This window comes from Castor canadensis, chromosome 14, assembly GCF_047511655.1.
Source record: "Castor canadensis chromosome 14, mCasCan1.hap1v2, whole genome shotgun sequence".
NCBI lineage: Eukaryota > Metazoa > Chordata > Mammalia > Rodentia > Castoridae > Castor > Castor canadensis.
In genome coordinates this window covers 76,804,852-76,829,388 of record NC_133399.1, presented here as the reverse complement: position 1 = coordinate 76,829,388, position 24,537 = coordinate 76,804,852, and the positions used below count along the sequence as shown (strand labels likewise).

The window sequence follows — 24,537 nt, the reverse complement described above, 5'->3', positions numbered from 1 at the left end:
TTGGGAAACACCACAGGCTACTTCCTCTGCTAACTCACAACGACGCACATATATTAAAGGACCTGGGTTCTTTAGTCAAAAATTGCTAAATTTTAACTAGGCATGGCAGGTTATGCCTATAATCCCAGTACTAAGGAGGCTGAGGCAGGAGGATCTTGAGTTGAAGGACAGCCTAAGCTTCACAGTAAGACTGTATCAAACAAACAAGCAAGTAAGCAAAATAAAACAAAAACTAAATTTTACTCTGCCCAGCATAAGCAACCCCATGCCTAACAGTTATACTGTCTAACGTTTTGTAAAACTCCTACTGTAATAACAGGTCATGACTTCAAACTATACTGCAAAGCCATACCAATAAAAACAGCATGGTACTGTCAAAAAAAAAAAACAGACATGAAGACCAATGGAACCGAACAATAGACCCACACATAAATCCACGCAGCTACAGCCACCTAATTTTTCATAAATGAGCCCAAAACATACGATGGAGAAGACAGCCTCTTTGACAAATGTTACTGGGATAACTGGATGTCTACATGTAGAATCCTAAACCTAGATCTCTGTCTTTCATCACCCTGTACAAATATCAATTCAAAGTAGATCAAGACCTTACTGTAAGGACTAAAACTTTGAAATGACTGCAGGAAAGAACAGGGAATACACTGGAACATACAGCAATAGGGAATAACTTCCTAAATAGAACTCCAATGGCTCAGCAATTAAGAGAGAGGACTGACATGTGTTATGGATGACATGAAACTGAAAAGCTTCTACACAGAAGAGGAAATGGTTTCTAAATTGAAGAGGTTGCCCACAGAATGGGAGAAAATCTTTTCCAGCTATACATCTGACAAGGAATTAACAGGCATAGGGAGCTCAAAAACCTAAACTCCTAAAGAATCAATGACCCAATGAAGAAATGGGCAGATGAACTGAACAGAAATTTTTCAAAGGGAAGAAAAACAAATTACCTAAAAACACATGAAGACATGCTCACCATCCTTGGCCATGAAGGAAGTGCAAATCAAAACCGTGTTAAGATTCCTCCTCACTCCTATTAGAACGGCTACCATCAAGAACACAAACAACAAATGTCGGTAAGGATGTGGGAAAAGGAACCCTCATGCACTGTTGGTGGGAATGCAAATTTATGGGAAGCAGTATTGAGATTCCTCAAAAAATTAAAAATAGAACTACCATATGATCTGGCATATATCTGAAGGAATGTAAATCAGGACACAGTTAAGACACTTGTACACCCATGTTTACTGTACCATTATTCAACAGTAGCCAAGTTATGGAAACAGCTCAGATGCCCTACAACTGATGAATGGATTAAGAAAATGTGGTCTCTGTGTGTGTATAAAATGGGTATTACTCAACCTTAAAGAAGAATGTAAAACAGGTCCTGTCTATAGCTGGTACCAGTGGAAAAGGGAAGGATATAAGGAAAGGGTGCAGGAGGGTGAATATGATGAAAATATTATTTATTCATGTATAAAAATGTAATAATGAAACCTGTTGAAACTATTCTAAGAACTGGGGGAGGGGGCATAAAGGAGAATGATGGAGGGGGGTGAATTTAATTAAGATATGTTGTAAGTACTTTTGTAAATGTCACACTATACTCCCAGTACAACAATATGATAATAAAAAAATTAAAAAGCAAACACAAGCATTATCATATATTCATGTATACAGAGAACATGTTTCCAATAGTGGGACTGTTAGAGGAGACATGGGGAGAAGGGAAGGAAAAAGAGAATGATAGAGCGTGAATAATATTGAAATACATCAAATCTGTGTAGGAACAATACACAACAAAATGCACTGAAAACTGTTGAACAATATGGGGTAGGTAGAAAAGGGTATGGAAGAGTAATAGAGGGGGTCAGACTGTTAAAACTACAATACCTAGACAAAATCCCACTGAACAATGAACACATACAAACAATGAAGGTCAGGAATATAAAACAGGTCATGTGAAGGGAAGGGCACAGTGGGAGGGGGAGAATAAATGAAGAGAGTAAAGGAGAGTGAACATGGTAGAGGTATTTTTCTATACACATGTGAATATGAACACTGAAACCTATTGAAGTCCTTCTATTTTTTTTTATTTCTTTTATTCACATGTGCATACAATGTTTGGGTCATTTCTCCCCCCTTTCCCACTCCCCCCCCACTCCTTCCCTCTCCCCCCCACCCCCTTGCTACCAGGCAGAAACTATTTTGCCCTCATCTCTAATTTTGTTGAAGAGAGAGGATAAACAATAATAGGAAGGACCAAAGGTTTTTGCCAGTTGAGATAAGGATAGCTATACAGGGAGTTGACTCGCATGCTTTCCTGTATGTATGTGTTACATTCTAAATTAATTCTTCTTGAACTAACCTTTTCTCCAGTTCCTGGCCCCTTCTCCTATTGGCCTCTGTTGCATTAAAGTTTCTGCATTAGTTCCTTTGCACTGAGGACATCAAATGCTATCTTGCTTTTTTTCGGGTTTCTTGCCTATCCTCACACCTCCCTTGTGTGCTCTCGCTTTTATCATGTGCTCATAGTCCAATCCCCTTGTTGTGTTTGCCCTTGATCTAAAGTCCGCATATGAGGGAGAACATACGATTTTTGGACCTGGCTAACCTCGCTCACGGGGAGGAGGGGCAAACGTGGGTACACTGTACACACAGATGGAAATGTCACAACAAACATCCCTGTAAAACTATTATATGGTAATAAAAATGCTTTAAAAATTGCCATACCATAGTGTTAAAACCATATCATAGGCATCCTTTTGTCAGTTAAAATCTATGGCACTTGCTTTTCTTCTACTAAATAAAATTATATGAAAAATTAAATAAATAATAGGTCAGAAAAAAATTAAAGAGTTGAGACTTTAATTGCTTTTCAAGTATTTAGATAATCTTCACTTACTAGTTCTTCAGAAAAACACTGGTTCTTCCCATTACACCCAACAGGCACTTCTGTTTACTGACTGGTAATTTGTAAACACTTTAAAAATCAAGCTTTTCAACTTACTGTTTCACGGTCTAGAAGTTTGGTTACTTTCACTTCTCCCTTCACAGGGTCAATTGTAAATGGACTTCCCTGATTGCCTTCTATAATTGAGTAGTGGATGTGGCTATTTGAAGGTCCATCAGCATCGTCAGCCATAACCTAGAAAATAAATACACTATTGTCTAGAAGGCAAAGAAAGGAGAGACATCTACAAAGTCTTGATAGTAATAGCTAGCTATTTTAAGATAGTTGTTTAAAGTCAGCAACTAATTGACCTAACAAAGAACTTTTTAAATTTTTGCAGTACTGGAGATTGAATCCAGGGCCCAGTGTATACTAGGTAAACATTCTACCACTGAGCTCTAAAATATTTTCAAAATAAAACCAGTATAAAAACTAGATTGATTTTACCACAAACTCTGGCAGAGATTCAGAAGAAGAAAATTGTAGGGGGGAAAAAAAAAATCACACACCGTAATGACAGACTGCTCAAGAACTGCATCTTCACTGATCACTGTTGTATAAGTGTCTTGGCTGAACACTGGGGTGTTATCATTGATGTCTGTGACATTAATGTTCACAGTTGCCATATCACTCAATGAAGGTGTGCCTCCATCAGTGGCTTCAACTGTCAGGTAATACTCATGGGACCTTTCATAATCCAGATTCTCAATGATGAATATGGCACCTGTGCGGAGAAGCAAAATTACTTCCTGGACTTTAGAATTCCACCATTTTTTCTAATTTTCAACAGATAATACTTTTAAACAAAATTAGTTTGTACTTCAAAAGTTTACTTACCATTTATGAGTGTTTTCTGATTTCTGAATCCAACAGTTAAAAATTATGAATTAACCTTATTTCCCTGATATTCCTTATGAGATTTAAATTGTTTTTTCAACAGAAGACATAGCTCAGCCACACAAGAGATAGAACTCTCTACCTTGATTAAAACTGCTCAGCCTGACTTACTAATCAAGTTCTTACTGTATCACCTGTAGCCCCCAACTTACAATTTTGGCTCAGAGCTCTGAAATAAAGATGGGATGGTGTTTGCAAGAAAAAAAAAAATTGTTTTTCCAGTAACTACTACCTACACCCTTCCTAATGACTATATCTCTTATTTATTTGTAATGTCATGTGTCATTACAAACTTTAGTTTACTAAAATAAATTTTTAAAAATGCAATTCTATGCTTTCTAGTTTTCTTTTCATTGTTTTTATAGACAGCACAGCCTTTAAAAAAAAATCTGTAAAATAATCTTCTACTTCACCTTATCATTAAAAATCCCTTTTTGATTTAACAAGTCCCATAATATCTTTTCATGTCAATTCACTATAGTCCATCCCCTTCTTAAAAAGAGAATGGGGCAAAAGGGCCATAAAAATAACAATTTTACGGTATGTAGTAAAAATGCATTTTAAAATAGTATCATCGTACATCTGTTGTTAATTGTAGATAGCTGAGAGGGTAACATTTCACAATGTCCTAAGACTTAATAGATATTTTAGACCACAGGTTAACACAACTGCATCAATATTTATGCAGGAATCAACAGTGTCTCTAATTTTTTACCTGAATGGCAATCTTTCAGTGTGATTCAATACACTTTGACTGGTATATGTAAGTAGCATGATAAAGAAGACAACTTCGTGAATTATCAGATGCTCACTACGTGATCTAAGAGGTGAAAAGGATGCTTTTACTTAGGAAGCTACTTCCTATGACACTGAGGACAAAAGAAGTAATCACTCACAGTCACCTACTATCAGGCATTCTTATCTTTACTATTTTGGGACACTGTACAACATCCCTAACCCATTAGAATGTGATGTTTTAGTTTTTAAAGATAATCTGCTTATACTTTATAATGGATATGCCAGGCATCTATTTTACTAAGAATCACTTTCAATCCCATTTTAAACAACAGAAAAAAAAAAAAAGTGTTATCTTTTTAGAGCATCTCCTGATATGTGACCTGTCACTTTGCATAAGGCAAAATGCCAGACAAATCTGTCCTTTTGGTAGAAAAAAGGACATTTCCATCACAGGTTACCTGTTTTAGAATCTATGCTGAACTTTCCATGTTCATTTCCACTTATTATGGAGTAGGTGATCTCTGCATTTGCTTCAATATCCCGACTTGCTGCATAGACTTGAAGAACTTCTGTCCCAATGAGAATGTCCTCAGACACTGTGGCACCATATTCACGGTACTCAAACACAGGCGGGTTGTCATTTATATCCAAAACTGACACCACAACAGTACCAGTAGCTGTCAACCTCCTTGGCAAACCATGGTCTACAGCTTTCAAAGTCAGGGTATATACTGCCTGTAGTTCTCTATCCAAAGGCTTTTCTAATTGAATAATTCCAGATAATTCATTAATGGAGAACTGCCCATCAGCAGAATCAATCAGTGAGTAGGAAATCTTTCGATTCAATCCTGTTAGGATAGAAAATCATGTAATTAGAATTGCATATCAAGAAATTTACATTAAAAAGAAACATGCCTACATACTTTTAAAAAGGTAAAATGCTAAATGACATTATTTCAAAATTCTTATGAATATCTAGGAAAAGTAAACTCAGAATTACCAGCTTACTGAGTTAAAATAGATATAATTTTATAGATATCTGGCTGTTTAGTCTATTTTATACAGAAGCCTATGCCATAGAAACAGACCTTTCAAGACAAAATCTACTTATTCAGCCTCAGTGGCAAAGAATTATTTAAAAGCAACATTTTTGCTATGTTTACAATTCTTCAATATTAATACAACTCAAGAAGTTATTTTATTTCTACTGTCAAAATGGTATGAATACATACCTTATGGTCTTATTTTCACCACAAAAATTTCTGAAATTTACAGTTGTAAAACTGTAACAAGACAGCACTTGCTTCTGTTACATTTCAATGACACTATAACTTCTTTATGGTACTAATGATTTCTTCACAAAATAATACTCTATTAATTCAATGATATAAGATCAGTTAATGACGCCACTACCAAAACTTTAACAATACCACAGATACTTTATAGCAGTAAGTTCACTGGGTACAATTTTAAGACTTCAGATATATATTAAAAATGAATTAGTTATTCTGAAGGCTTCATTCCACCACGCGTGAGGAAAGGTGATCAGGCGTGCTGCACTGGTGATATGTTCTATACCAGAGGCTCCTGAGCCCTCCACATGCAGTGTAAAGGAGGACCATCTACTAGAGGGTACCTGCGTCTGGATCTGTGGCCTGCACTCTCGTCAACAGTGTCCCAGGTTCTGTGTTTTCAAACACAGTGATGGTGTACGGATCAACAGTGAATTCAGGGGCATTATCATTCACATCTTCTAGTGTGAGCACAATATTAGCTTCACAGAATCTTCCACCTCCATCTGTGGCCTTGACTAGAAGGTTATAAACTGCTTGTTCCTCACGGTCAAGGGAGGCCAATGTTTTCAGTTCACCTACAAACAGGGACAAATGGGCTTGCTTGAAACTTATGATGTGAACTGCAATTATGCATTTTCCTGTCTTTTTTTTTTAATAAAGTCATAAAGATCTGAGGTCAGAGTCTCTTACAATATTGCAAAAGTAAAATAGCTACCTAACTTTATTAAAGATGAATAAATTATCTTGAATCATTTTAATTATGGAAAGTGAGAAAGTATAAATTTATGGTCACAAACTCAAAAAACATTATTAGATATAATCAAATAAAATAAATAAATTAAAAAACTGTACAATTTTAACTTTAAAGCATTAGCTCAAGTGTAATACTGTTATTGGTTCTTTTTCCTCACCCCAAATTTTATACATTAAATTGCTGAGATTTCTGAAAGATGTCAATTGCAGAGCAATTTGAAAACAACAAAATGTAACTTTAAATTTCTTATGTGATCTGAAGTTAACCACATACATGATTATATTGGAAATACACAATTACATTTGCCCCAAAGTCCATAATTACCTGTGTTTGGATTTAGTGTGAATTTTTCAGAACCTGAACCAAATAATGTGTAAGTAATTTCAGCATTGGAACGGATATCTGCATCGGTAGCAGAGACCTGCATGATCAGTTTCCCAGGAAGGGTGTCTTCAGGAATGGTGTCTGAATATAAAGTCTACAAAGATTTAAATAGCATTGTTAGAATAAAGCATTAAAGTCAGCAGTGACTGCAGGGGAATAACAGAAAGCATTTAGTTTTGGCCACAGAAAACATAGGAAATAACTGAAGTTAATATTTAAAGAGCCTTAAAAATCATTTTTCCTGTAAAATAAGGAGAAGCCATGAAATGGTTACCTACTCCATATCCGAGTCTGACTTGACACTTAAACCAAATGCTGCATGTTTCATATTTAAATTCTTCAAAGAAAATGTCAGTAGTCCTCCACATTTATCTAAAAATTAGAGAATAAGTACCTGCTACGCTGTATCTGCTTGTCCTCAAGTACAGCAGTTTAATGTGTGTAACGGTTCATAATACATAAGCAACGCAACTGGGAGCGAAGTGACCCTTGTGCTCAAAGGCACAGAGGGAACAGGTAAGACTTGGGCCTTTTACTTCCCTACCTGATCCCCTCTCTCTGCACTTCTGCCCTAATCTTCAAACACAATGAAAAGGTGTTTCCAGTTCCAGTTATTAGTTTTTAGTCTCTAAAAAGAGGGGACCCATACATAATAGCCTCTCCACTAACACCAAATCCTCTTACCAAAAAGTACAAACATGGGTTGGAATAAACCTCTCATCCCTCAGGAGTCCCACTTCCCCTGTGGATGAATTTCCAGCTGTCCACTCCTGAGAACTGCTCTGTTACTTTCCACAGCATAACGCCCATACTTAGGAGTTTGCAACACTCTCCAAACGTCCTGGTCCGCTTCAAAATCACTTCCCTCTCTACTAGTCTCCTTCCTTCCTTTATTCTAAACCTTCTCCACTGGCTGAATTGATTTCTTCATTCGCGCATGTTATATTGTGTGATCTGCAATCAGGCATTCACTCACATCACGACCCTGAGACTGTCTCCATGTCAGTCTTGATCACTGTTTCTATGATATGCCTCTGCTAGCCGCCCTACCTCTTAAAAATTCTTTCCCACCCTCGAAAGCACCACACTGCTTCCTTCTTCCTTCATAAATATCCTTTTTGTTATCTTCACGGATGAATTTAATTATCAGTTCTCCACAGCTAGTGCAAAGTTTACAACCTATCTTTTCCCAATCTCACCATCTCTGAATGTCTAAAGAACACATTTAACTATACATCCCATTACCTGAAATTTAACAAATTGAACTGGAACTTAACATGCTTCCACTAAAACCAATTCCCATCCCAGGGTTGTCTTTGTCACTGTCTTGGTCTTTCTCCAAACAGTTCCTCAATGAACATTTCAGGCTTGACTTAACACTTGTGCCACGCTGCCAGGTCCAGGCAGGGGTTGAATACTTCCACATTTTCCTACGTAGCATCTTTGTTCTTTGTTCCTGCCAGTCTTCTGCCACCTCTGCCTGTTCTCTTACCTCCTTGATTTCATACTCCCTCATGCAGGTAACTGTCACAACACTACCAAATCAATCTTAAAGAACTCTCAGTTTATGACATTGCTATCTTTCAAATATAAAAGGATTCAGAGTCCCTCCCTAGTTTCTCTAGGATAGAGGTCAAATTCTCTGGGAAAAAATCTTCATATCCCTTTAAAATCTAGTTTACCTCGTTCTCCCCTGTACTTCTTTACTCTTAACTGCTTAAAGAGTCACTACAGTTCAATGCCTTTCCACTTCTCCTAATCACCAAAGCACAACTTCCAAAAGGCTGAACCCAAGCCCTGCCTCTGAACAGTGTTTTCTTATCCTCCAGCTCCAAGGCCTGCGTCCCATGGTTCCATCCTAACCCTGGAAAGAGCAGCTCCTCTTTGCCTGTATTTTGTCCTCACGTTAAATGATGAGCTTCACAGGCCCAGAGGCCACTGTTAACTGCTCTGTTTCTGTGCCGTGTGGAAGAGCAAATGTCCCCAAACGGTCTGTTAAAGCCAAACAGATGCAGGAAGATCTGCTGGCTATGTTTCTTCAAAATCACCTTATCCCTAAGTTACGACCTCTTTCATGTCAAGTTCAGAGCATTTCAGTTAAGACACACTGCAATACTGTCCACAAATCAGACCACTGTTTCTGACTTATTTAGCATTCCCTAATAGTTCTGAAGCTTTTCCAAGTCTTGCCCCATTTAACACTCACCTCTGAGTTACAATACAGCAAAAATGTAAGGCCTATGAAAATGATTAAGAAAATTTAAATTCATAGTGTACGAACTTGAGGAAAGTGCAACCTACCTTTTCACAAACTGGAGTGTTGTCATTTGCATCAAGAACTTTCACTTCAACTATGGCTTTTGATGAAAAGGTCCCATCAGTCGCTGTGATTGTCAGAAGGTAATTGTCTCTTTTTTCCCTATCTAGAGGTTTCTTTACATAGACCTTCCATTCATTCTGTATATTCTCAACTGCAAACTGTCCCAAAGAATCCCCACCTATTAAATCAATGGACGAAGATGACAGTCAAATCTGAACTAAAGTAATTGTCAGGGACAACTATACAACAGATGTATAATACTGTAGTTTAAAATGATTAAAAATTTCTTAAAAATAATTAAATTCAGTATATATTAGCTTTCCTATTTACGAAAAAGCAATACAATGTGTATTTAGACACAGTATTAAACCAAATTAAATAAATTTAGCCTATGATGAAGTTACAATTATTTCTTATTGATTGTATTTATTATACACTAAGTATACAGTTCAACAGAATGAGTCACAAAACTCAGTCTAATGAAACTGTTAGCTTTGCTCAGGTAAGGAAGTTGAAATGAAACTTAACAGTTTTCTATTTATCTTAGATATTCTTAACTAAAACCATCCCTTTCACTCCCAATTTCCATAAAAAACCTATTTAACATGCTTCTAAAATTTAAACCATTAGGTTTGAATTCTTTACCTGTTATGAAGTACGTGACTTGTCTATTAATCTCTTCAGAATCAGCATCTGTAGTACTTAAGATGGCAATGACACCACCTGGAGGATCATCTTCACTCACAGTTCCTTTGTAAATCTCTGCTGTGAACCGTGGTGGATTATCATTAACATCAGTGACAGTAACATCCACAAGGGTTGTGGAGGACAGCTGAACCTTTTCACCATGATCTGATGCAACCACTTTAATCTGATAATTGTCTTTCTTTTCATGGTCAAGTTCCTTCAGAGTTGTAATCCAGCCTGTTTCCATGTTAATGGCAAAAGATTCCATGATGTCTGTACTTTGTGACTGATCTAGACTATACATGATTTGGCTATTAGTTCCAGAATCTAGGTCAGATGCCCTGACCTGAATAACTCGACTTCCCCCTGGCAGGTTTTCCACAATAAATGCCTCATATGGACTGGACTCCAATACTGGGCTATTATCATTTGCATCTTTCACTTGGATACTAATGTCTACAGAAGCCACCACTTCATAATCATCACGAGTGCACCTGGCAAGGACAGAAAACTGATACCACTTTGTTGTCTCATGATCAAGACTCTTCTCCAATTTCAGTCTCCCATTCTGTCTGTCAATCACAAAGAAGTCATCTCTATTACTTTCAGGAGTATTCCCTTTGATTAGGCTGTAAAGAACAGTTCCACTATGTTCTGCTCGGATGAGATCTATTTCCGTTCCAATTGGCATGTCTTCTGAAACTGTGTAGGTATAAAATGGTTCTGAAAATTTTGGAAGCTGAATTTCTGGTGGAACTACTTTAACATAGACAGGAACGACTGATTCTTTTGGCGGAGACCCATTATCTACAGCTCTAACAAAGAAAGTGAAGAACTCATTTTCTAAGCCAATTAAACTTTCCTTTGTGGTAATTACACCAGACAGTTTGTTAATTTCCAAATTCTCCTTAACACTTTCAGAATCTGCTTCAATGGTGTAAGTGACATCAGCATTGGATCCCTCATCAGCATCACTTGCAAAAACTTTAATGACTGACGTCCCTTTGGCAGCATTGGATCCGATGTTCACTTCATATTTGGTTGCTCGAAACTGTGGTGCATTATCATTGTCATCTGTAAGGATGACATTAATGGTGCAGAAAGCAACTTTTCCTCCAGCATCCTTAGCCATCAAGCGAATTGCAATTACTTTCTCTGCTGGAGTCTCTCGATCAAATTTTTCTAAAGTAAATATCTGCCCTCTGTCATCTGTGTAAAACCTGTCTTTGGCAAAGTCATTTACAATATGGTAAGTAATGTGACCATAAACACCAGGGTCCCTATCAGTTGCCTTAACCTCAATCACCAGAGTATGTAAGGGAGCATTTTCAGCTAATTCTACTTCATATTCATTCTGAAGAAAAACAGGACTGTGCAAATTACCTCCAATTACAGTAACACGAACCTGAGCTGAACTTCTAAAAACTCCATCAGAAACAGAAATGTTAAGACTGTAGAACGGCTTCAAGGTGTGCCGCCTTAGGTTTGAGAGTGTGATAATCCCTGTTTCATGGTCAATGACAAAATTTTTATGATCATTGCCAGATAGAATAGAGTATTCCAACTTGTCTGTGTCTGAACTGTCTGCATCATAGGCTTTTACACACATCACAAAATGCCCATGCATGGCATGCTCACTAATTTTGGCTTCATAAATCTGTTGATCAAAGAGTGGTGGATTATCATTGAGGTCAGTGACATCCACAGTGACAGTCACATCGCTGCTCAGTGGGGGCATGCCACCATCAACAGCCCTTACAAAAATCTTGTGCTGCTGGAACTGTTCATGATCCAAAGTTCTGACTAGTGAAATGAGACCAGTGCTGCTATCTATGTGAAAATGGTCATGACTCTTGCTATGATTTCCAAACATCTGGTATGAAATTCCTCTGTTTGGTTCTGAATCAGAATCCGTTGCTCTAACTTGAACAACAGATGTTCCAATTACAGATGCCTCAGACAGGGTTGCAGCATAAGACTGCTGCACAAACATAGGAGGGTTATCGTTGATGTCTTCTACTATTATGTCAACAAAGACTTCAGCATGAGCACCAGTCAAGGAGTCAGTTGCTCGTATGCTCAGTTTATATGCTGGGTGGGACTCAAAATCCAGAGGAGCTATGACGTTTATAACTCCAGTATTGAAGTTGATGGTAAACTGGCCGAAAGGATCTCCATCTGTGATGCTATAGAACACCTTCAACCCTTCTGGACTACTGGCTTGTATGTGGACAACTGGGCTATGCACCTGGATATTCTCTGGAATCTCTGCACTGTAAAAAGGTTTTTCAAACACCGGCATGGCTTTATTCACAACAGTGATTGGAACTATAACTTCAGCTGAGAAAGCTGGGTTTCCTCCATCTTTTGCAACCACTGTGACAAGATATTCTTTATTTAAGGTATCAAGTTCAAATTGCTTTTTCAGTGAAATTTCACCAGTTGGTCCAATTTGAAAGTGGTCATGATGTTCCTTAAGGTGGTAGTGTACTTCGCCATTTCTGCCACTGTCTCTGTCGACAGCAGTAACGGAGCGAATGACATGACCCACCTCGGTATCCACCTTAACAACAGCATAGTAAGGAAGATTAACAAACACTGGTGCATTGTCATTTTGGTCTTCGACAGTGACTTTCACAACAACATGGGCCACTGCTGAAGGTTTATGTTCTTGTGTCACTTCAACAACCACATCAAACGCTTCCTGATGCTCACGATCAAACAGGATACCAGTGGTTGACAGCACTCCTGAAGTGTGGCTGATTTTAAATCTGGGATCTGGGTTGAGGATGTGATAAAACAAAGGCTCATTGATTGGATTCCCAATAGCAGTAATGACAGCTAGTGTCTTGGCTTCTGTGGAGTTCTCTTTCACTACTGCAGAGTAGAAATCCTGGGTAAACTTAAGTTGACTTTCTTTGCTTTCTTTCACGTTAATTTTCACAGAGGTAAAGCTGGCAAATCTGCCATCAGAAGCTCGAATGGTTAACTCATAGCGGCTTCTTAACTGAGTTGTGTTTTGAACGGTTATACTGCCAGTCTTGTAGTCCATAAAAAACTTCTCCCCAATGTTACCTTCAGTGATGGAGTATATTAACTGTGAGAATGCACTGGAATCAGCATCTGTAGCCTTTACTGTGATTACTTTTACGCCTTTGTAGGTTGGCAACAAAAGAGATGTTTCATATAATGATCTGGAGAACACAGGAGGGCAATCATTGATGTCAATTACATGTATAGTCACATTAGCTGCATACTCAGCAAATAAACGTGGTGTTCCCATGTCATGCACTTGTACAGTAAAGTGAAAAACACTTGTCTCTTCATAGTCCAAACTTAGTACTGTATGAATGGCACCAGTGCTAGAATCAATAGCAAAATATTTGTGTACAGATGGCTCAACAATGTGATAAACAAGCAAAGCATTTGATTCTTTATCAGCATCAGCTGCTCGAATCACTAGTGGAACATTCTTGTCTGTTAGGATCACGCTATTGATTGAAGCTGATTCGCTAATGAGTCCTGAATATTCTGCCTGCATAAAAACTGGTAAGTTGTCATTCTCATCCTGTAAATGCACCAGAACAGTTGTATTGGTAGACAAACCAGCCATGTTGGTTCCTTGTATAGTCAATGTATAAATGGGCAAAGTTTCAAAATCCAGGGCTTTCTGAGTGACGATACTTCCAGAATGTGGATTAATATCAAAAGCATCACCTGTATTTCCATCTTTTATTTCATATACCACTGATGACTGACTATGGGCTGTAACCATTCCAACAAAACTTCCAATGCTGACAGCTTCACTAATTTCAATAGAGTATTCTTTTGATGTAAACTTAGGGGAGGCATTGTCAGCCACTGTAACAATAATATGTACAGAAGTCATTTCACTCATTGGTGGATTGCCTTTATCCGTAGCTTTTACCATCAAATCATATTGTATTTGGTTACTTCGATCTAATTCTTTGGCAGTTTTTACACAGCCCAAGATAGGATCAATTGTAAAAGAATTTCCGATATTTCCTGGAAGGGGAGGAAAAAAATACATGTTAGAGAAAAGCGAAAAGAGCAACAGGAATAGTTGCTGAAGAAACAGATATTCTTAAAAGTTTTAATTTTAAATCAAGCAGAATTGCAAGCAATAGCAACATGTGAATAGAACCTTCAACCTGTCTCATTTTTACCCACCTGAAATGAGGCTTCTCAAAAATCTGACCATAAATTATGAAAAGCAAAAGAAATATTACTGTATACCTAGACCCAAAATTCACTCTCTATTGACTGAACTGGAAATATGTTGTAAACAGAAATGGTTTTCCTTCCATTAAGCACCTGAGTTAATAATTTTCCAACAGTCCCTTCAGCATTTATCATTTGCAAATTCTTAAGATTATTATTATGCAAGGGAAGATTTCAATTCACCAAGAAATTGAAATATTTCAACAATATTCCTTTTTAACCTGTTTCAAACTAATTTCTCTTCCAGTGTTCTCAGCTAGGAGAGATTTTGCTTCCCAGGAGACTCCTGACAATGTCTGGTTGTCAGAACATCAGTCATGGGGAGTGCTTCTTGCATTTAGTGGGCAGAGGCCAGGGATACCGCTAAGTATCTTTTAATGCACAGGACTGCCCTCCACAACAGGAAGTCACTAGGCTCAAAATGTTAATAGTACTGGAGCTGAGAACAAGTTTCTAGGACGGATAGTTTCATTTGCTTTTCTTTGGGCCTTTTCAGGCTATGCTAATGTTTAACTGCAACCTCAACCCCATAGTATCCTACAGTTTTGTATCTTCTGAAGAAACTAGCAGTTCTCTGCAGCCTTTTTGATGGATCAAGGCAGTGTGAGGGTACTTATGGTAGGTCCATCCACTGTACTGAATTTATTCTCCCCAAATCCCATAACAAAGTTCACTTGGCACTTAGCTGCTTCCTCAAGTTCTTTTAGGTTTGCAATTGATACAGCATTTCACAGACCAGAACTACTTATGTGTGATCTGCAGGGAATTAATCCAGCACTTCTTTCTCCAGATCATTAACAGTAAACACTTCCTCTTATAATCTTTGTTTCCTTCTTTTAATACGTTTTTCAAAAATGCACGATAATTTTTCTGAGGCCAGACCCAGTCTGGTTTTCATTAGTCTTCTGGGCTGTATGTCCAAGCCCGAAGGCAGTGCCTCGATCTGCCATAGGATGGAGGCTCAGAATTCTCCAGGCCCTGAAGCTCTGGCCCAGTAATGGGTTCCTATTGCCTCTGCCTAATTTCCTGTCTGTTGGTATTTAGGAGAAGCAATGATGTCTGGTTCTCTCTCACTGTGTTTTAAGCACTCATCAGGCATCCTTTTCTCATTCTACCTAAACAACATCCCTATCTTCCAAAACTCTGACAGATTGCCTGGCCTGACACGGGAGACCATAGTAACCTTAGGCAGTTATCTATTCTTACCCTTCAGGCTTTATACTTAGATAGCTGCTTGTATCTGTACTTAAAGGCAACTGACCTGACAAAATTTATATTCAGTCATCTAAGTGTGTTTCTGCCTTATTTTCTAGAGTAAAATCTTATTTTCTCAGGAAGGCTTCATACACACAATCCTCAGAAGGACAGAGAACTGGTGTTCTCAGTACTGAAGCAGCCTGTGTCAGAATGCACTACTCTCTGTACAACTTGTTCCCAGCCTCTAGCCACACTAGGATCCTCTCTGGTCTTCTAACACCTAACTCTTATCTCATATCAGGGCCTCAGCATTTGCTATGCCCTCTGCTCGAACCTATTCTCCCCCACCTATTCTCAGTCTTCTCCCCTCATTAATTCAGGTAAGACATGAATGCCCCTGCTTAAGAGTGTAATGATGGAGCATGTAATGACTGACCTCCCTATTCAGCCCTAGCCTGCTTTTTCTTTACAGCATGTAGGACAATCTTGCTGTTTATCAGTCCCATGAAATTCAAGAATGTCTTTATCATCTGGCATATCCTGGCTCTGATAACAAAGGCTCTGAGCTAGTCAATGATATCAAGCAGGTTAGACAGCTAGTGATGTAATACATGGGTCCCACACACACATATACCAAGGAAGAAAGCATCAGACTTACAAAGGAGAAAGCAATGCCAAAGTTTGGGGAAAAACAATGATGGCTGCTCACTGGCATGAAAAGTGATCCCAGCTAGTAAATACATTCACCAAACACTGAAATATGTGTAGGGTATTTGTGAACAAATTAATAAAGCAGTGAGTGGTAGAAGTTTGTACCAGGTTGGGAATTTATTCATTTACTTTAGCTGAAATGGAACCTTAAATTATTCTCTGTATTTAAACAGGGAAACTAACTGGACAAACAAGTCAGTATCTGCTCTTAAGCTACAACTATGTCCCCACAGGTCAAGTAAAAGAGAGATTGGGGGGTTGGTTTCTTTCCATGGTTGACACACTGTCCATGTTCAGTAAGGGCTTGACAGTGTGGTAACCTAACAAGTTTTAATCACATTATATTTAATCTGAATTTGGGAAAGAAAGCCAATTCTAATCAACAAATATATTTACCAAGTGTCTTCTGTTTCCAGGCATTATAACAGTGAAATAGTGCTCTAATAATCTACTTTTTAAAATGACATAAAGAGAAGAAAACACCATACAGCCCAGTGTACAGCACTGATGTGTCTCTTGTGCATAAGTCAATTGTTACTGAAAATATCTTTTAATTAAATTCCTTTTCCCTAAAGACTTCTATTCGGACTAAACCTTTTGCTCAATAAATTGCTGCTAATTAAACATGCGGCGTTATGGATGGAATTTATAACCAGTCTTTTGAACTTTTTAAAATGTAATCTGACACAAATTAGAAGCAGCTGATTATGAATAAACTGTTAAATGAAAGGCAGTATGAACATTTACAGTTCATATTATTCCAGCAGTTGTGCATCCACACATTCAGTTCTACTACATTTTAATGGTAGTGGTTTCCTATAAAGTAACTGTTTAGCTTAATTTTACATTACCAAAACTATAAAAGCATCTTCAAAGTCCCAATTCCACACTGGAATGGTCCAATGCTGCTATCTACTCTGTGAGGATAGGTAGAGTTCCATTCTTAGAACACCAAGTTACTAATCCCATCAGTCATTGCAAGTATTCAAAGAATGCACATGCCTTCACTCCAACACCAACAATCATATTTTAACCACCCAGTTGTTGAAAATTATGTGAAAGCTAAGGGAAAGTTTAACATTTTCTCCTACATAAATCCAGTCAGTTTGTGATGACAAAATTACTTTACTGAAATGCTCAGACATGCACAAATGGAATGCACTGTGTTTTAACTGCTGAGTTTTTGAAGCAGTGGAAAAACACTTTATCTGTATTCATGGCAGTGACTACACTACAATACATTTTAACAACTCCATCACAGGCAGCATATAAAATTGTATTTGTGAATAATTAACTCCATTTGGACATTTTAATGGAAACAAATGAAATTTCAAGTATGTAAAGAAATAAAAATAGTTTAACCACATTAAGCATACCAATAGGTATTTTTGCTAAAATTACCCTCTATTTACTCAGATCTTGATTATATGATCTGCAGATAATCTACACTTCTATGGATTCTAATTCCTTTAAGAACACTTCTAAATATGTAGAGCTCTGGCCTTAAAGAAAAAAGTCCAGTAAAATGGAAGATCACTCACTTTTCTAAAATCATTGCAAAGACAGAAGAATGAAAGAGACTGTTTCACTTACTAACAATGGCACTGAGGAAGGTGGAAAACTAAAAGCCTTTTCGGGGTAAGCAGAGGAGGACACTCATTTTCTGAGGACTGGTCCATGAAGAACTGAACAAGTTAGCACTCTGTCATGGAATTTCCTGCTCTACCCAACAGAAAATACTCTTGAGTAAAAATAAAATCTTAAATTACTAAGCCAGCATTTTCTTGTGTGTGTTTCACAGTTAAGCAATATTTTGAGGAAAATGATAATGTGATTAGAGTAACTGGTCAAATAAACTTTTTCCCCCACAGGATTTATCAGTCTTGAGTTATGTCAATATTGTGCAGCACTAAGAACGGATAGCCAAACTTAGTGGATTCTATCTTTGCTCTCCAGTGGATTAAAATTAAAAAAAAAAAGAAATCCTCTTTTTTTTCCTAACATGTAAAATGGTAGCTAAAGATCAATTTAAGAAACTTTTGCAGTGATTACACAGAAACCCTTCAACACCTACAGCTAATTTTAGAAAAGAATACTTTATGAAATGCTAACTCTACTGAATGTTCCAAAAAATACCTGACTCAATGGAATACAGCACTTCAGCATTTTGCCCTTTGTCTTTGTCCAGAGCTGTAACCTGCAACACAACCGAGCCGACAGCAGCTGATTCGTACACCCGCCCTTCATAGGAGGAACTGGTGAACCATGGTGCATGGTCATTCGTGTCACTGACATTAATGACAATTCTTGCAAAGTTGCGTTTTACAGGTACATCCTGATCCCGGACCTAGAACAATCAACACGTTACAAATCCTGTTGGGGTTGTTTCTTTCTTGTGGATTAAAAACACTATTTACTCTCAAAGACATGAGAGCCTTCAGGAATCACATGGAGGCAGAAGCACAAGCAACGGCATACGCACCATAACTGTAAGCACATGCTGGTGTGCAGTTTCATGATCAAGTTTTTCAGAAGTACAGAGAGAGCCAGTTGCAGGATCAAGACGGAATTTCTTGAGACTCAATGGGTCTATACTGCTCTGCAGAGTGTAGATGAGCTTGTTTTTCTCATCCTTATCCATAGCGGTGATTTGCAAAATTTCTGTTTCTGGAACCGTATCTTCTGGAATAACAACTTCATATTTTGATGAAGAAAACTGAGGACGATGATCATTTGTATCTATCACTTTGATGAATACCTGTGTGAATGACAAAATGACTCATCTAGTAACATTCCTAATTACACTGTTTTAATATTAAAAGAATCAAGAAAAAAATCTCATGTATGTGGAAAAAAGTGATAAAATTAAATACAAATATGAGAAACAGAAGCAACAAAAACTTCAAAGACTTCTCAGTGGTATATAATTCATCTAAAATGTGAATAAGATACTGAAGACCTTTCTAAACTCTTAAACTAAACTCTGGAGGCATACAACTGTTCACACTTAACATTTCGTTTTGGGAGGCAGAAAGGTCTCCACATAAGACCTTAGTAGATCAAGGGAAGAAAACAGAAATTAAATTTGCTAAGATTACAGACAACTCATTTCCTACACTAGATTTGAATCTGTAATTAATAATTATCGAGGCAAGTGCTATGTAACCTTTCTTCTAATCTCCAAGACTCCAAATTCCTGTTAAGTTTTTAAATATATCAATATGCACTTACATGTACAATACATGTACACATATGTACTCTATGGATAGTTCTCACTACCCCATTCTCCAGATGAAACCATGGAAGCAGACTGGTTACAGCTTGCCCTGGACAAGACCAAGAGGTGCAGATGAGATTCACACCAAGTTCCCTCCACCAAAGTATGCAATGTTAATGCTCCAGAGAAAGTGAAAGAAAACATGAAAGCAAAGATGTTTCCAAGCAAGAAAAGAAAATGTTATTTGGATATGGTAAGTTACCTGGTTGTACAAGGAAGATAAAGCAAAGTGGCTCAAATTAATGCTGGTTAGCGTCCTAAGCAGACAAGGGTGGGATGGAAAGCCATGAAAGAGGGGCTGTATCGGCATAGCACTGGCATTCACATGGCCGCATCCCACTCCTACTGTTAAGGATGCACGCTGTGTGACTGACAACATCTAAACATTCTCAAATCTGGCATCTGCAGCCACTGACCTGGATGCACAAAACCTGCTGTGTTGGTCCCTGAGTGTCACCTACAAACCTAAATCTACCTTGCTGTACTTGGTGCCTTATCAACACAGTTTGGATTTCTGTGTTCCTCTTCGTGGGCTGTCTGTAGCTCTGCTCTCTCCTAGATGTGTATCTCTCCTTTCTCAGTCCAGACTAGAAACCGAAACTTAATTACTGATAGTTCCCTTTATTCTACACCATTACAGGTCAACCCAAGCTCTGTAACCATTCTCTTACCTTCTCACTACTTTTCCCTGCTAGTAATTCATTAGGGTATTACCAAGAACTTGTGAAAATGACTCAAAACAAATTACAAAAGTACAAAGGAAGCACTGAAATTTAAGAGAAAAGGAAACTAGAATATATTTTGTAGAAATGAGCCAATGGACACTATATTTCATACTAAGCTTTTAACTGTACATTGTTAATTATTCACTGATCAGCAGGGGCTGTAAGTGGGTATATGCTTGTTAGTAACTAGAATGTGTGACACTGAGAGTCATTTCCACTGTTGACTAAGTCTGTGTCATGAGATCTCTGCTTAGTCAATCATGTGAACTTGACCATGCACCTTTCTCTCAGAATTACCTTGCCACATAAAAATTTCTGATGTTTTTATTCTCACTGTAATGTTCTGAAGTTCAACCTATAGGGCTTACTTTTAAAGAAAAAGGAAATCAATTGATTCTGCTTGTCACTACAATGAAGTAGTCATCAATGACGTGGAATTTCAATACTGCACTATACCCTTTACAAAACACCTCAAAAGGAACCCAAGAAAAGCCACTGTACTGAACACATTATCAATTTTACATACATTAAAATCACAAGGTTTTGCAGAAAGGAGTAAGATATTTTCACAATATTTAAATTATTTATTCATTTACTAACTGAAAATACACCTCATACTCTATCTCTATACTTTAATGCAACTAAGTGATTTAGCAGGTGATTTGTCTCATTCAAGGTTTGAAAGAGTATAATCTAAAGATAGAAAACTAGTATTCAGAAGCATTTTATTTTCTAACTGTTAAAACTTCTTCTTTTAAGGACACATAAATCATACAGAAGCCTTTAGCTTCTCCCATCCTAATGTGAAGTCCAAGGCAGGATCTTTGCCTATTGTTACCCACTATTTGGCATCTAAAATCATACCTGGCACACAAGAGGCGCTCAACAAGTATTTGTTAAATGAAAAATAGACTTTCTGCCTTCTCCTGAAACCACACAATGATTATTCATCTAAGAATGTTCATCTCCAACAATCAAGAAGAATTAATAAGAAAATTTATAGGGTTTTATCAACGTTGAAAGCCCACAATCTGGCCATCTTAATCACCAGATAAGAATAAAGGTATTAAAGGAATTGTTAGAACAATTCTATGAGTCATTTTTACACAGCCCCAGTTAAGTTAGTCAAGGGGGAAAAATCCAAAACAGTGACTTAAATGATTAATTAAACACTTCAATCATCTCTCATGAAAACGACTAGTATAATTCATCCTTAACAATGATATGCTCTCCATTATGAGTATAGAATAAGAGGATTCAGATGGCAAAATAATAGCAATATGGTTTGATTTTAAGTCTTCTGTTAAAATTTCTGTAACTGCTTAATCACATGAAAGCCAAACTGGAATTTAATTTCCCTTCTCTACGTAAAAATTTTTATCTGTATGTGTGTAAACTACAACATGTTTTAGAACCCCAAGGGTAAAGTCAACTGCTCATGTTGTCTGTGGACCTGAAATCACAATGTTTTTCTCCATCTTCCTCTGACACACACCATCCACAGCTCACTTACCTGAGTAAGGATTATGGTGGTTCCATCTGTAGCCTCAACTGTGAGGTTGTAGTTTGATTTCTGTTCTGCATCCAGGGGTTTGGCAATGATGATGGTTCCGGTGCCCTTGTCCACATCAAAGTGACTGTCATAGTTTCCACCTAGTTTAAATTAGGACAAACAGAAAAGCTAAAGCAGGTCACAGGGTGAAAATCTGTCATTTATTTTATAGCTTTCTATCATTTCATTTATTTTATTCACTTTCTAATGAAAGTGAAAATATACTTCTAGTAGAATGATCAAAGTAACTCCAAGAAGCCATCATTTTAAAAAGCAAGAAGAGTAGCCAATCAGGAAGACAATGTTTTTTTGGGGGCAATACTGAACACTAATTATCAAGGAAGCCAGGAATTGAGAGCAAGCAAGAAAGCAACTCTGAAAACAGAAAAGCACCGTTAATGTTGCCAATAAATTACTTTCAATTTGCTTGTTTGGACATTCTGAATACTTAATATATGTCAGTATGAAAATACCACTGGCCATATAAAAGTATAACTATTTTTAAAAATTTTTGAGAAACTTTGAGCCTATGAAAATAAATGCTAACTCTGGAAAAAAAGTTGTAGTTAACTCTAATCACTCTTAGCTATTGTCCACTACTTGAAAACACTCTCACCATCACTGTTAAACAGCGGAATTAATGAAGGAAAAACTTCTACTGATACTATCTAAATGTGTCCCCAGGATATTTTAAATAAAATTCTTCAAATTCACTTGAGATAGTTATAACAATGAAATGAAATGGAATGAAAACAAAGACTGAATGTCATAATGAAGCTCCACTATTAAATCTAACCAAAAAGCAAAACAGACACACATGGAAGGACTTCAGTCAAACTTAAAATTATGGATGTAGGGATGATTAAGAGTTCTAGATTAAAAAAAAAAAAAAAAGGGGGAACTCATTGGCAGGGAGGACTTGGAGAGGAGTGAGGGGCGACAGCAGAAGGTGATGGGGGTGGATATAATCAAAATACATAGTATGCAACTATGAAGGTGTCATAATGAAACTCATCATTTTGCAAAATTAGTAAATAACATTTTAAAAAAATAACATGTTTGCAATTGGAATGGGTGACCATGTGCACACTATGAAAGAAAAACAACAACAAAAGAGTCACTGAAAATAAAAAAAGTTTTATGAAAACTTGATGCTTTTGTTTTAGATCTCATAATCTGAGGCAAATTATGTGATCTCAGCAGATACCTCCTGCTGTACAGCTCAGGTCACAAGTCATCTGAAAGATGTAAAAAACTTCTCTAGCAAGTGTATCTCCTGGCACAGCCAAAAGAAGCAAGCAAGCATGGAAAGCAAGCACAGAAGAAGAACAGTCAATCAAACCAGTTCCAAACACAGTGAGACACGAAGTCAGATACTGCACACAGAGCCTGTGAATCTGGAAACAGGATATGGTTAGGAGAAAGCAGACCAAATCTCCTTATTACAGTTAACTATGAAAACCACATTCCCCTAAAAGAAACTGTGATGGTTTCAGAGGTGCTGTCAACACCATTTCATACAGTGACCAAAACTGAAGAAAGCAGCACAACCGCCTCATGTGAAAGCTTAGAGGGAAAGCCTGTCCACCTCCAATGTGAAAAAGCATTTGCTTGCAACACGGCCAAGGGGTATCAGAGAAAAGTGATCTGACGTTCCAACTAGAGTGACTCGCACACACACTTTTGATTCTAAGTACCACTGTAATTAAAATACTGTGAAAATAAAGGATTTATGGTCAGGCAGAGTGGTACACTCCTATAATCCCAGGTACTCAAAAGGCTGAAGCAGGGGTGTTGCAAGTTCAAGTCCAGCCTGGGCAACTTAGCAAAACCCTGTCTCATAAAAAGGTGAGGGTATCTAAGATGTCAAAGGCTAATGTAATTTTTTTTTTTTTAATGGTATTAGGCAGGTGCTCTAGCACTTGAACCATCCCCTTCATGCTTTAACTCATTTCTCAGATAGGTTCTTCCACATATGCCTGGGACTAGCCTCAGACCATGACCCTTCTAAATGCTTCCTAACTATGCCTCCTGCTTAGCTGGGATCACAGATGTGTACCACTGACCCCAGATAATTTGTTGAAACAGGGTCTTGCTAATTTTTTTCCCAGGCTGGTTTTGAACCATGATCCTTGTGATCACTGCCTCCCAAGTATCTGGGGTTACGGGTGTGCTCTATCTCATCCAGTAGTCTAATGTAAATTTTTAAAAATTATGTTAAATGGGGTATTATATTCTATGTATGAGCTCATTGAATGACAAAAAGGAAAAAGTGACTTGAGCATGCTAATTTTATAAGAGTGAATAGTCTAATGAAATGTGCTTCCTACTAAAATGAGGTAAATAAAACTCAAAAGCTATAGTTGACACTATAATTGTTTAAGTCATACAAATCAAAGTTTATAAGCTCATTGTCTACTAAATACTGACACGTGACAGTCACAGATGCATAGCTACTTTAAATATTCACTTTAAAAAAAATGTACCATGTGTTATATGTATTAAAACTGGAATAAAGCATTTAGATTTCTCTGAAAACTGCTTGATCTACTTTTTAAAAATATTAATTACTTGGTGGCTATGGAGTACCTATTTTAAATAAGTTTATTGTATGTTACTGTATATTATGAAAAATTTTGTCATAAAAATATTACAGCCTAAAGGAAATTTTCCACCTATAGTTCTTACTCCCAATTTTAAATCTGAGATGTGCACAATAATCAGAAAAGCATATACAGGTTCCTTCTCAGTGTAACTTGTACAAGGACAATGAGAACTACAAGC

General features: G+C 37.3%; 1 protein-coding gene across 7 annotated transcripts in view; it reads right to left on the bottom strand.

Annotated features, from left to right (window-relative positions):
• The window catches only part of Fat1 (FAT atypical cadherin 1), a 120,915-nt gene that overhangs the window by 18,780 nt on the left and 77,598 nt on the right, over window positions 1-24,537 (bottom strand). For all 7 annotated transcript variants that reach the window (XM_074054780.1, XM_074054783.1, XM_020165402.2 and 4 more), the window contains exons 7-16: window positions 21,715-21,854; window positions 18,682-18,957; window positions 18,336-18,546; window positions 10,008-14,075; window positions 9,344-9,540; window positions 6,983-7,136; window positions 6,246-6,479; window positions 5,068-5,457; window positions 3,484-3,698; window positions 3,032-3,169 (exon numbers count right to left, since the gene is read on the bottom strand). In XM_074054780.1, coding sequence (XP_073910881.1) covers window positions 3,032-3,169; window positions 3,484-3,698; window positions 5,068-5,457; window positions 6,246-6,479; window positions 6,983-7,136; window positions 9,344-9,540; window positions 10,008-14,075; window positions 18,336-18,546; window positions 18,682-18,957; window positions 21,715-21,854 — 6,023 coding nt within the window. The remainder of the gene's footprint in view (window positions 1-3,031; window positions 3,170-3,483; window positions 3,699-5,067; window positions 5,458-6,245; window positions 6,480-6,982; window positions 7,137-9,343; window positions 9,541-10,007; window positions 14,076-18,335; window positions 18,547-18,681; window positions 18,958-21,714; window positions 21,855-24,537) is intronic.